Genomic DNA, 14,202 nt, shown 5'->3' with positions numbered 1-14,202 from the left:
TGACTTATCCTCTCTGAAGAGTCCCAGCAGGGGCTTATGATCAGTCACGATAGTGAAATGGCGGCCGTACACATACTGGTGGAAGCGTTTCACCGCAAAAACCACTGCCAGGCCCTCCTTCTCGATCTGCGCGTACTTTTTCTCCGCTGCAGTCAATGTGCGGGAGGCGAAAGCTATCGGTCGCTCGGCCCCGTTCTCCATCTTGTGGGACAGGACGGCCCCAATACCATACGGGGATGCATCACATGTGACGAGCAAAGGCTTTCCCGGATCATAGTGGGTTAGTAACCCAGGCGACGACAATTGTTGCTTTACCCGGCGGAAAGCGGTTTCTTGCGGCTGACCCCAAACCCAGGTGTGATTTTTCTTTAGCAGCAGGTGCAAAGGGGCCAGCGTAGTTGCCAGATTGGGGAGGAACTTCCCGTAATAGTTTACGAGACCGAGAAAAGAACGAAGATGCGAAGTATCAGTCGGGGTGGGGGCATGTTGAATTGCACGCACCTTCTCTGCGACGGGGTGCAGACCCTCGCGGTCCACCCGATAACCTAGGTAGACTACTTCTTTTGCCTGAAATACGCACTTTGTGCGACGTAAACGGACTCCAGCCTCTGAAAGGCGTCTAAGGACAGCCTCCAGATTTTCCAAATGCTCTTGCTCCGACGTCCCTGTAATCAACACGTCATCTAGGTAGACAGCCACACGTGGTAAACCTCTCAAAATGCCCTCCATGACACGTTGAAAAATTGCGCAGGCAGAGGATACTCCAAAGGGCAACCGTGTATATTCATACAGGCCCCGGTGTGTATTAATTGTTACATATGGTCGGGAGGCAGGGTCCAGCTCCAACTGCAGGTAGGCATGACTCATATCTAATTTTGTGAATGAGAGTCCACCTGCAAGTTTCGCGTAGAGATCCTCTATGCGAGGCATTGGATATCGGTCGAATCGGGAAACTGTATTCACTGTAAGTTTATAGTCGCTACACAAGCGAACTGTGGCATCTGGCTTCACTACTGGTACAATTGGTGCTGCCCAGTCAGCAAAACGGACGGGCCTGATAATACCCAAACTCTCCAAACAAGTGAGCTCCCCTTCTACCTTCTCGAGCATCGCGTAAGGCACTGGGCGCGCCCGGAAATAGCGCAACGTGGCTCCTGGTTCAACTTGGATACGGGCTACGGCCCCTTTTATTTTCCCCAAACCAGGCTGGAATACCTCTGGGTATCGTCCTAGCACCTCAGTCAACCCTCCAGAAACTGTTTGGAGGATGTGCTGCCATTGCAACCTCAAATGGCGCAACCAGTCCCGACCCAACAGGCTGGGCCCATGGCCACGCACTACGATAAGTGGGAAACGCCCCTCCTGGCGTCCATAGACAACAGGTGTCATTGTAGTTCCTGCAATGTCCAGTGGTTCCCCCGTGAAGGTGGCCAACCTGGCCTGTGAGTCAGTTAATGTAAGGGTCTGTATACCCAGCTTGATGCGGTCGAATGTCCTCTGGGCGATCACGGAGACTGCTGCGCCAGTATCCAACTCCATCTCCAGCGGGTGGCCATTAACCCGTACTGTCACCTTAATGGGGGCCACACAGGGAGTTGCCACACAATGCAGCTGCAGGCAGTCGTCCTCCGTCTCCACGTCCTCAGGAGTGGTCGCCGCAGGTTCATCCACATGGAAGGTACGGCCTCTGGGCTGGTCCCAGTTACGGCCCCTGGGCTGGTCCAAGTTTCGGTCGGAACGACGGCGCATCTGGTGTCCCCAGGACCGCCGTCTGCGACGGGGTCGGCGCCTACAAGTCTGACACGGACATGGCTCCTCATCCATTGGCTCTGGAGAAGGCTCCCTTCGGGGAGGAATGTCCAATGGCCACTGGCGTCAGTCCGGACGTTGCCTCGCCCAAGGTACCGCAGGAGTGCGGGGGGACGTTTTTGGGCGGAAAGGGTTGCGCCCCAAGGCATGCACTTCCATTCCCTGTAGCTCCTGTGCTCCTCGCTCTGCGCTCTCTCGGGATACGACTATTTGTATTGCCTGTTGAAAAGTCAATGTTGGCTCCACTAACAACTTTCTCTGGGTTGCTGCATTGTTAATACCGCAAACCAAACGGTCGCGTAACATTTCTGACAAGGTCCCACCATAGTCACAGTATTCCGCAATCCCGCGTAGCCTGGATAAAAAAATCGGCAAGGGATTCTCCAGGGGTCCTCTCAGCGGTATTAAACCGGTAACGCTGGACTATCGTGGACGGGGTTGGGTTAAAGTGTTGCCCCACTATATTCACAAGTTCGACAAACGTTTTGGTGTCCGGCGCAGCTGGGTACGCAAGGCTCCTAATCACCCCAAACGTATGCGGCCCACAGGCGGTGAGCAATATGACCACCTGGCGCTTGTTTTCAGTGATATTGTTTGCCCGGAAATAGTAACGCATCCGTTGTGTGTACTGGTTCCAGCTTTCCAGCGCAGCATCAAAAACATCCAAACGTCCGTACAGAGGCATGGTATAATAGAAAACAACTTCCAACCTGTATCCAACAAAAATCCAGGGAGGTGGCTTCAGCAGTGTAGACAGCTATTCACTTTTACCTTCGTCGCCAGTTTTGTAAGGGCCACGAAGAATCCAGCACGGGTTTTAAGGATACAAAATAATAACATTTATTTACTATAACAATATATACATAACAGTAGCAGTAACTTCCCTTGCTACCTTCTCCTTCCTCCTGGTTCCTGAACTGGCCAGCTTATTTATACTAGGAGTTTCTCCGCCCCCCTCATTGGGGAAGTTCATACTCCCACAGGATTGTGGGATAGTCATTAGTCCCCAGCCAATCGTAAGTAGGCAGGTTATAACACTATCTATCTCTGTCTTAAAGACACAGTGATTTGGCCTCCACAGCCTTCTGCGGCAAAGAGTTCCACAGATTCACCACCCTCTGGCGAAGAAATTCCTCCACATCTCTGTTTTAAAGGATTGTCCCTTTAGTCTGAGGTGGTGTCCTCTGGTTTTGTTTTTTCCCCACAAGTGGAAACATCCCCTCCCCGTCCACTCTATACAACTGTAGTATCTTGTAAGTTTCAATAAGATCCCCCCCTCACCCTTCTAAACTCCAACGAGTACAAACCCAGAGTCCTCAACCATTCCTCATACGACAAGCTCTTCATTCCAGGGATCATTCTTGTGAAGTTCCTCTGTACGCTTTCCAAGGTCAGCACATCCTTCCTTAGATGTGGGGCCCAAAACTGCTCACAATACTCCAAATGGGGTCTGACCAAAGCCTTATACAGCCTCAGAAGTACATCCCTGCTCTTGTATTCTAGCCCACTCGACAAGAATGCTAACATTGCATTTGCCTTCCTAACTGCTGACTGAACCTTCACATTAACCTTAAGAGAATTGTGAACAAGGACTCCCAAGTCCCTTTGTGCTTCTGATTTCCTAAGCATTTCACCATTTAGTAAATAGTCTATGCCTCTATTCCTCGTTCCAAAGTGCATAACCTCACACTTTTCCACATTGTATTCCATCTGCCGCTTCATTGCCCACTCTCCGAGCCTGTCCAAATCCTTCTCCAGCTCCCCCTGCTTCTTCAGTACTACCTGTCCCTCTATAGATCTTTGTATCATCTGCAAACTTAGCAACAGTGCCTTCAGTACCTTCTTCCATATCATTAATGTATATTGTAAAAAGTTGTGGTCCCAGCACTGATCCCTGAGGCACACCACTAGTCACCGGCTGCCATCCTGAAAAAGACCCCTTTATCCCCACTCTCTGCCTTCTGCCAGTCAGCCAATGCTCTATCCATGCCAGGATCTTACCCTGAACACCATGGATTCTTAACTTATTTAACAGTCTCCTATGCGGCACCTTGTCAAAGGCCTTCTGGAAATCTCAATAAATCACGTCCACTGGTTGTCTAACTTCCTTGTTACCTCCTCAAAGAACTCTAACAGATTTGTCAGACACAACCTCCCTTTGACAAAGCCGTGCTGACTCAGTCCTATTTTATCAAGCACTTCCAAATACTCCGCAATCTCATCTTTAATAATGGACTCTAAAATCTTACCAATTACCAAAGTCAGGCTCACCGGCCTATAATTCCCCATCTTCTGCCTCCCTCCCTTCTTAAACAGCGGTGTTACATTAGCCACTTTCCAGTCCTCTGGGACCCTTCCTGCCTCCAGTGATTCCTGAAAGATCATCACTAATGCCTCCACAATCTCTTCAGCTATCTCCTTTAGGACCCTGGGGTGTAGTCCATCCGGTCCAGGTGACTTATCCACCTTCAGACCTTTCAGTTTCCCCAGAACCTTCCCCTTAGTGATGGCCACTGCACTCACCTCTGCCCCCTGGTTCTCCTGGAGCTCTGGTATCCCACTGGTGTCTTCCACCGTGAAGACTGATACAAAGTAACTATTCAGTTCATCTACCATTTATTTGTTTCCTATTATTACTTCTCCCGCCACATTTTCCAATGGTCCAATGTCTATTTTTGCCTCTCTCTTACCTTTCGTATATTGAAAAAAACCCTCTTCCTATCTTCTTTTATATTACTAGCTAGCTTGCACTCATATTTCATCTTCTCCCCCTTATTGCTTTTTTAGTTGTCCTCTGCTCGCTTTTAAAAGATTCCCAATCCTCTGCCTTCCCATTAATCCTCGCTACTTTGAATGTTTTTCTTTTGCTTTTATGCTGTCCTCGACTTCCCTCGTCAGCCATGGATGCCTTGTCCTCCCCTTAGAATGCTTCCTCCTCCTTGGGATGAATTTCTGTTGCGCCTCCCGAATAACCCCCAAAAACTCCTGCCATTCTGTTCCACTGTCTTCCCTGCTAAGCTCCTTTTCCAATCAACTCTGGCCAGCTCCTCCCTCATGTCTTTGTAGTTACCCTTATTTAATTGTAATACTGTTACATCTGATTGCAGCTTCTCCCTCTCAAACTGCAGGGTAAATTCTATCATATTGTGGTCACTGCTCCCTAAGGGTTCATTCACCTTAAGATCCCTAATCAAGTCTGCCTCATTACACATCACCAAATCCAGAATTGCCTGTTCCCTAGTAGGCTCTGTCACAAGCTGCTCCAAAAACCCATCTCTTAGATATTCCACAATTTCCTTTTCTTGGGATCCACTACCAACCTGATTTTCCCAGACTAGCTGCATATTGAAGTTCCCATGATTATTGTAATATTGCCGTCTTTGCATGCCTTTTCTATCTCCTGATTTATTTTCTGCCCCACAGCCTGGCTACTGCTAGGGGACCTGTACATAACTCCCATCAGGGTCTTTTTACCTTTGCGATTCGTCAACTCTACCCACAGAGATTCTATGCCTTCTGATCCTGTATCGTTCCTTGCTATCGATTTAACTTCATTCCTTACTAACAATGCAACCCTGCCCCCTTTGCCCATCTGTCTGTCCTTTCGATAGGACACATATCCTTGGCTATTTAGATCCCAGCCCTGATCCCCTTGCAGCCACGTCTTTGTGATGCCCACAACATTGTACCAGCCAATTTCAATGTGCGCAACAAGCTCATTTACCTTGTTCCGTATACTGCGCGCATTAAGGTACAACACCCTCAATCCTGCATTGGCCACCTCCCTTCTCACCTTTTTTGCTCTGCCTTAGGGTCATGTTGTTCTTGATTTCTCCTTCAGTTATTACACCTTATAAGCTCACATTCTGGTCCCACCCCCCTGCTATATTAGTTTAAATCTCCCCGAGTGACTCTAGCAAACCTCCCAGCCAGGATATTGGTGCCCCTCGAGTTTAGATGCAAACCGTCCTTCTTGTACAGGGCCCACCTGCCCCGGAAGAGATCCCAATGGTCCAGAAATCCGAAACCCTCCCCTCCTACACCACCAGTTTCGCTATGTGTTTAGCTGCTCTATCCTCCTATTTCTAGCTTCACTGGCACGTGGCACAGGGAGTAATCCCGAGATTACAATCCTCGAGGTCCTGCTTTTTAGCTTACTGCCTAACTCCCTGAACTCCTTCTGCCTATGTCATTAGCACCTATGTGTATTGCGACCTCTGGCTGTTCACCCTCCCACTTCATGATGTCCTGTGTTCGTTCAGAGACATCCTTGACCCTGGCACCAGGGAGGCAACATACCATCCTGGAGTCTCTTTCATGTCCACAGAAGCACCTATCTGTGCCCCTTACTGTATCTATCGCTCTCCTGCACTTTGCCCTCCCCTGCTGAGCAACAGAGCCAGTTGTGGTGCCACTGTTCTGGCTGCTGTTGTTTTTCCCCCGATAGGCTATCCCCCCCAACAGTATCCAAAACGGTGTACCTGTTAGAGAGGGAGGCTATCCCCCCAACAGTATCCAAAACGGTGTACCTGTTAGAGAGGGAGGCTATCCCCCCCCAACAGTATCCAAAACGGTGTACCTGTTAGAGAGGGAGGCTATCCCCCCCCAACAGTATCCAAAACGGTGTACCTGTTAGAGAGGGAGGCTGTCCCCCCCAACAGTATCCAAAACGGTGTACCTGTTAGAGAGGGAGGCTGTCCCCCCCAACAGTATCCAAAACGGTGTACCTGTTAGAGAGGGAGGCTGTCCCCCCCAACAGTATCCAAAACGGTGTACCTGTTAGAGAGGGGGACAGCCACAGGGGCAGGAAGATAAAAGCCGAGGTTCACGTTATGAATTGCAGACATCACAACAAGTTGAATTCATACCAAGTTGGCGATATCAGGTCATGCCTGCCATGCAATCTCACCGAGTGAACGTTAACTGCTTCTCTGACAAAGAAAGGCACAAAACGCTGGTGATAGGATGTTGGCCTTGCTGCAATTTCTATAACCATTTTAGAACATAGAATGGAGCGAGAGCGGGAGCATATGGCCATGAGAATTGTCCAGCAAGCCTTGACTGGTCTCCTACAAGAACTCAAGAGACTCCCTCATTGCTCGATGCCTGAGAGAACCCCATGCTAGTCCACAGCACCCTCTCCTTCTTCTATGGATTTCCACCTTATGGCTCAATTTAGTAACTCTTCAAAAAATACATTCATAACTTGCAAATCCTGTTATTATTCCTGATACAGTGATGGGGAAATATGCTACTCAAGTGATGAACTGAGCCACATAAAAGATTAAAAAGAATGATTTTGGGGATAATGAACTGTAGTTGCGAGGGTAAATTGGAGCGATTCAGCCTGCTTTCCATTGGGGAAATGAAGGCCGAGATGAGACCTGATAGAGGTATTCGAGACCCGGAGTGGTATGGACAGGGTCAACAGTCAGACACTGTTCCTACTCCAGAGGGCACAGATTCAAAATAATTGGCAAAAGGAGCGAAAGTGATGAGGTGGGAAAGCCTTTCACCCAAGAAGGAGGTTGGAGTCTGGAATGAACTGCCCGATAGATTCGATCGAGGCATTCAAAAGCGAATTGGATGGCTCCCGGAAAAGAAAGAATCTGCGAGGTTACAGGGCTCAGGGGAGCGCGACTCGGTAGAGGGAGCAAGTGCAGACTTGGTAGAAAGAGTTTGAACACAGTGTAGCAACTTGATCAGACTTGACTGTAATCCCGGGCAGTCATATCTCTCCCGGCATTCCCCGCCTCAACTCTCTCAGTTCACACTGAACAGATAGCAGCAACCGTGGGACCAAGAAAAGAATCAATTGCTGCACAGGTGTAGTAGTAGCGAGGAGGCAGAAATCTGTAAGGCTGCATCCTATGAATAAACCTACTATCAAGGGTGCCTTCTTTTGTACTTGGTTTGGCTTAGTCCCATTTAACATGGGCAGCATGGTAGCATAGTGGTTAGCACAATTGCTTCACAGCTCTAGGGTCCCAAGATCGATTCCCGGCTTGGGTCACTGTCTGTGCGGACTCTGCACGTTCTCCCCGTGTGTGCATGGGTTTCCTCCGGGTGCTCCGGTTTCCTACCACAGCCCAAAGATGTGCAGGTTCGGTGGATTGGCCACGCTAAATTGCCCTTAGTGTCCAAAATTGCCCTCAAGTGTTGGGTGGGGTTACTGGGTTATGGGGATAGGGTGGAGGTGTGGGCTTGGGTAGGGTGCTCTTTCCAAGAGCCGGTGCAGACTCGATGGGCCGAATTGCCTCCTTCTGCACTGTAAATTCTATGAACATGCCGGTCTGTACTGGTATTAATACTCCCATCAAATCTCCTCCCAGGCAAACATTAATTACCTGCCCAGGTCTCAACGTACAACTTTTTCCATCGAATGTATATGAAGAGGAGAATAGCTTGGCAATACTGAGAGACAACATTGGCAGCAGCCGAGCCTCTGCAAAAAAAAAAAAAAAAAGTGTTTTAAAATGTGGCTCCAAATCTGCCAATTCAATTCAATGAGAGCTTGCCCCCATCAAAACTGGATTTCAAAAAATATATTTGGTTTTATATATTAGCTGGCAATTAAAAATATATTTGGTTTTATATATTAGCTGGCAATTAAAGCATTTCTAAAGCACGTTCCATAACCTTGGGACACCTCAAAGCAACTTATAACCGCTGACGTAAAGCTGCTGGGAAGTGGGCAGCTCTTTGACATCCAGTGTAAACAGCAATGGGATAATGACTTGGTTTGTTTTTGGTGTTAAGACACCAAAGTCCTCTGCTCTATTTGTAAATAATACCCACTGGATCGACCCGAGGCAGCAGATAGGGTCTTGCTTTAATGTCTCAGTGAAAGATGGCACCAAGGGCAGCAGGGTGGCACAGTGGTTAGCATTGCTGCCCCACAGCGCCAGGGACCCAGGTTCAATTTTGGCTTTGGGCGACTGTCTTTCTCCCGTGTCTGCGTGGGTTTCCTCCGGGTGCTCCAGTTTCTTCCCACAGTCCAAAGATGTGCGGGTCAGGTGGATTGGCCATGGTCAACGCGTGGGGTTACGGGGATAGGGTGGGGGAGTGGGCCTCGGCTGGGTGCTCTTTCAGAGGGTTGGTGAGACTCTATGTCCGAACGGCCCCTTCTGCACTGTGGGGATTCTTAGTGCAGCCATATCACTGCACTGCACAGCCAGCCCGCACTGGGAAATTTCTGACACATGACTGGCATTGCAACAGAGACAATTAAAACAAGGAAAGGTGTAAATCTACATTGGCAAAAGCGATCACAACACCATTAACAGTGGTGAGGGTTCCAAGTTTGAACAGAACTCGGATGTGTAAAGCATGCACATAACCAGAACTGTAATATAGCCGAAGGACAGGGTGTATAACAGTAAACTGGTCAACATTTTCTGTTGTAGGGTTCTGAAGGGATCTCAATTCCCTAAATCAAAGACACTGGAGGTTATAGGTCCTTCATTATACACTTTATACGCCATGGCTGTACGTTGTAAATCTTCAGCTGTAAAATCAATTTATATGGATGCCACTACTTCAAATAAAACAAGGAGTGTTCAATGAAGTAACACGGGTGGGATTCTCCGCTATCCGGAGGGGCGGGCAACTCCGGTGAGAAGGAATGGCGTGAACCACTCCGGCATCGGGCCGCCCCTAAAGCGCGGAATCCTCCGTACCTTCAGGGGCTAGGTCGGCGCCAGAGTGGTTTGCGCCACGCCAGCCGGCGCGGAAGGGGCTTGGCGCCACGCCAGCCGGCGCGGAAGGGGCTTGGCACCACGCCAACCGGCGCCGAAGGGCCTCCGCCGGCCGGCGCGAGTTGGCGCATGCGCGGGAGCGCCAGTGTGTGCTGGCATCATCCCAGCGCATGCGCAGGATGGTTCATCTCCGCATCGGCCATCGCGGACTGTTACAGCGGCCGCCGTGGAGGAATAGAGTGGCCCCACGGCACGGGCCTGGGGGCACCCCCCGGGACCAGAACCCCCGTGCCCCCGAGGCCGCCCGCGGAGCCGGGTTCCGCCGCTAAGCACCTACCTTAATTTACAACGGCAGGACGGGCCTAAAACGGGCGGCCGCTCGGCCCATCGTTTGCCGGAGAAATCGGGCGGCCCCGGGGTCCATTGCGTCGCGCCGGTCCGCGCCATTCTCCGAGGCGGGCGGCGTGATTCACGTCGGGGGGACTTTTGGGGGCCGGGTGAATTCGGCGGCCGGCGGGGGCGGGATTCACACCGACCCCCGACGATTCGCCGACCCGGCGGGGGGTTGGAGAATCCCGTCCCAGTCTTTAATCCCTGGGTTGGACACGGACCCTAATCTAAATGGGAACCTTTGTAATTCTTCCCAATGTGGTTCAAAATGTTATCCAGGGACTGAGCAACTTTGAACAGAAATCAAGCCGAATTTCCAGTCTTTTACTAATTGAAACAGCGTCTCGGCCCAGCCAACAGAAGCCAGGTGACCAGTTGCCTTGGGGCCCTCAAAGTGTGAACCTTAACCGAGACTGGAATTGGAAGCCACCTCTCCAATTTTCACATCAGAGTCCACCAACACATTGTGTAGACAGGTCTTACAAAATAGTCGAGAACATCCAAAGACTCCCCCCTCACCAGAGACAGTTACTAATTTTACCCAGACCACTGGAATCTTTGATGGAGGAATGAGAAACATGGGGCGAAATTCTCCATTATCGGCGGAAAGTCCGCCGATCGGCGCAAAAAACGGCGCAAATCCCACTTGCGTCACGTCATAAAAATGGGCCGATAGTCTGCGGCCCGAAATGGGCTAGCAGCGACGTAACGGGATCCGCGCTTGCGCAGTGGTTCACGCCGTGCAGCGTCATACGCGCTGCACGGCGTGACGGCTCATAAGGCCGCGCAGAACCCCCCCACCCGACCGGAACAGCCGACCGCAACACCCGACTTGATGGCTGGCCGTCGCTCAGCCCCGAGGTTCGAGTCACGCGATGTGGAGGCGCTCCTGGACGCGGTGGAGCAGAGGAGGGACGCCCTGTATCCCGGGCACGGCCGCAGAGTTGCCCCACGCCACAGCCGGCGTCTGTGGAGGGAGGTGGCAGAGGCCGTCACCGCTGTGGCCCTAACACCACGGACAGGCACCCAGTGCCACAAGAAGGTGAACGACCTCGTCAGAGCAGGCAGGGTGAGCCTCCCCCATATCCCCCATATCCCCCCTCCCCCATATCCCCCCTCCCCCATATCCCCCCTCCCCCATATCCCCCCCCCCATATCCCCCCCCATATTCCCCCCTCCCCATATCCCCCCCTCCCCCATATCCCCCATATTCCCCCCTCCCCCATTTCCCCCATTTCCCCCCTCCCCCATTTCCCCCCCTCCCCCATTTCCCCCCTCCCCCATATCCCCCATATCCCCCCCTCCCCCATATCCCCCATATCCCCCCTCCCCATATCCCCCCCTCCCCCATATCCCCAAGTGAATCCAGCCCTAACCTTAACCTCTGCAATGCACGCGCAACCGATGGCGTGCATTCATATACCTGCCTAACACTGTTGCCTTTTACCCCTGCCACCCCCCCCCCCCAGGAGAAGCGCGCACACAACAATAGGGAGCATGTGAGGACTGGAGGAGGGCCCGCTGATGAGAGGCCACTGACCGTACACGAGGAAAGGGCCCTGGAACTGGCTGGCGGACCTGAGGACCGGGAGGTTGCTGATGCAGAGGTCGGGGCCCCACGAGCAAGTGAGCCACCAACAGCCCGTCCCCATATCCCCCCTCCCCTATATCCCCCTCCCCCGTATCACCTGATCACTGCCTGATGTCTAACCATGCATGCTTCATTGTGTATCGCAGGACCAAACGTCCAGGCACCCATCCCCGCAGATGCAGACCGCCCGCAGGATGCCCCTCGGAGACCACGGGAGACGGAGAGACCCGAACCCTCCAGCATGCGACGCCCGCAGGATGCCCCTCGGAGACCACGGGAGACGGAGAGACCCGAACCCTCCAGCATGCGACGCCCGCAGGATGCCCCTCGGAGACCACGGGAGACGGAGAGACCCGAACCCTCCAGCATGCGACGCCCGCAGGATGCCCCTCGGAGACCACGGGAGACGGAGAGACCTGGAGCAACAGGGAGACGACACCCCCGTCACGTGCGGGAGCGTCCACCCAGCGATGAGGGGGGCAGCCACAGCCCTACCCGGGACAGCCCTACCCGGGACAGCCCTACCCGGGACAGCCCTACCCGGGACAGCCCTACCCGGGACAGCCCTACCCGGGACAGCCCTACCCGGGACAGCCCTACCCGGGACAGCCCTACCCGGGACAGCCCTACCCGGGACAGCCCTACCCGGGACAGCCCTACCCGGGACAGCCCTACCCGGGACAGCCCTACCCGGGACAGCCCTACCCGGGACAGCCCTACCCGGGACAGCCCTACCCGGGACAGCCCTACCCGGGACAGCCCTACCCGGGACAGCCCTACCCGGGACAGCCCTACCCGGGACAGCCCTACCCGGGACAGCCCTACCCGGGACAGCCCTACCCGGGACAGCCCTACCCGGGACAGCCCTACCCGGGACAGCCCTACCCGGGACAGCCCTACCCGGGACAGCCCTACCCGGGACAGCCCTACCCGGGACAGCCCTACCCGGGACAGCCCTACCCGGGACAGCCCTACCCGGGACAGCCCTACCCGGGACAGCCCTACCCGGGACAGCCCTACCCGGGACAGCCCTACCCGGGACAGCCCTACCCGGGACAGCCCTACCCGGGACAGCCCTACCCGGGACAGCCCTACCCGGGACAGCCCTACCCGGGACAGCCCTACCCGGGACAGCCCTACCCGGGACAGCCCTACCCGGGACAGCCCTACCCGGGACAGCCCTACCCGGGACAGCCCTACCCGGGACAGCCCTACCCGGGACAGCCCTACCCGGGACAGCCCTACCCGGGACAGCCCTACCCGGGACAGCCCTACCCGGGACAGCCCTACCCGGGACAGCCCTACCCGGGACAGCCCTACCCGGGACAGCCCTACCCGGGACAGCCCTACCCGGGACAGCCCTACCCGGGACAGCCCTACCCGGGACAGCCCTACCCGGGACAGCCCTACCCGGGACAGCCCTACCCGGGACAGCCCTACCCGGGACAGCCCTACCCGGGACAGCCCTACCCGGGACAGCACTACCCGGGACAGCACTACCCGGGACAGCACTACCCGGGACAGCACTACCCGGGACAGCACTACCCGGGACAGCACTACCCGGGACAGCACTACCCGGGACAGCACTACCCGGGACAGCACTACCCGGGACAGCACTACCCGGGACAGCACTACCCGGGACAGCACTACCCGGGAAGACGAAATACCGGACAGTGACTCAGAGTGGATGGGTGGAGACGAACCCCCACCCCAAAGTGCCATGGACTCAGAGTGGGACGAAGAGCACGACACAACGCCACTGCTGTCACCAACACCCTCCACCATCGCAGAAACACTCACCACGGTTGGGCACTTTAGTGATGAGGCGTCTGGTACACTCACTGGTGCGCACAACACAGCCGTCCCGGTACAGCAGGTGGAGGTAGGAGCAGCAGAGGGACCGGGCGGTCGGAGGGCAGCCCAGGCCAAGCGAACATCTGCCGCCCAGATGGATCCCGGGTTCCTGCAGTTACCACACCCACACATAGATCCGATGCAACCACCGACACGGAGACGAGCGAATAGGGTGACGGGTGGCTTGCGGCGGCTGCGGTCGCAGGTGGAGGAGTCCACCCGCGTCCAGGAGCTGGGAGTGGTCCCGGTCATGCGTGCCACCCAGGCTGACACCGCACGGGTGGCGTCCGCGGTGGAGGCAATGGGTGCGACGGTGTCAGACATGGGGAACGGTTTGCGAGGCCTGGGGCCTTCCGTGCAGGCGGCGTCTGTGGCCCAGGAAATGGCTGCCCTCTCACAGGAGGCCATGAGCCAGTGCCAGCGCCAGATGGCAGAGGCGCTCAACGCCATAGCCCAGTCTCAGCAGGCCATGGCCCAGTCTCAGCAGGCCATGGCCCAGTCTCAGCAGGCCATGGCCCAGTCTCAGCAGGCCATGGCCCAGTCTCTGCAGGCCATGGCCCAGTCTCAGCAGGCCATCGCTGAGGGCATCGGCGCCAGTGGCCATGTGCGAGCTGGCGTCGCACTGTCGCAGACAGGGTTCGACAACCCCCTGGGCTCCATGGCTGCAAACCTGCAGACCCCTGTCGATACCAGCACGGGCCTCCAGGACTGGCAGCGCCAGATGTCGGGGGCGCGTCGGATGGCCAGTCCGTTCGCATCCCCCACCCATGTAGAGGCCTGGGGGCCATCGGGCACCCCGAGGGAGGAGGAGGTGGTGTGGTCCGTCCCGGCTCCCTCTGTAGGGGAGGTCCCGGTACACCG

General features: G+C 54.6%; 1 protein-coding gene across 4 annotated transcripts in view; it reads right to left on the bottom strand.

The window, feature by feature from the left end:
- The window catches only part of LOC140386941 (multidrug and toxin extrusion protein 1-like), a 92,881-nt gene that overhangs the window by 22,837 nt on the left and 55,842 nt on the right, over positions 1 to 14,202 (bottom strand). For all 4 annotated transcript variants that reach the window (XM_072469854.1, XM_072469851.1, XM_072469852.1 and 1 more), the window contains one exon: positions 8,157 to 8,254. In XM_072469854.1, the coding sequence (XP_072325955.1) occupies positions 8,157 to 8,254 (98 nt within the window). The remainder of the gene's footprint in view (positions 1 to 8,156; positions 8,255 to 14,202) is intronic.

This window comes from Scyliorhinus torazame, chromosome 12 (genome assembly GCF_047496885.1).
Source record: "Scyliorhinus torazame isolate Kashiwa2021f chromosome 12, sScyTor2.1, whole genome shotgun sequence".
Classification (NCBI taxonomy): domain Eukaryota; kingdom Metazoa; phylum Chordata; class Chondrichthyes; order Carcharhiniformes; family Scyliorhinidae; genus Scyliorhinus; species Scyliorhinus torazame.
Note: the sequence above shows the minus strand (reverse complement) of the source record. Positions and strands in the feature narration are given on the sequence as shown.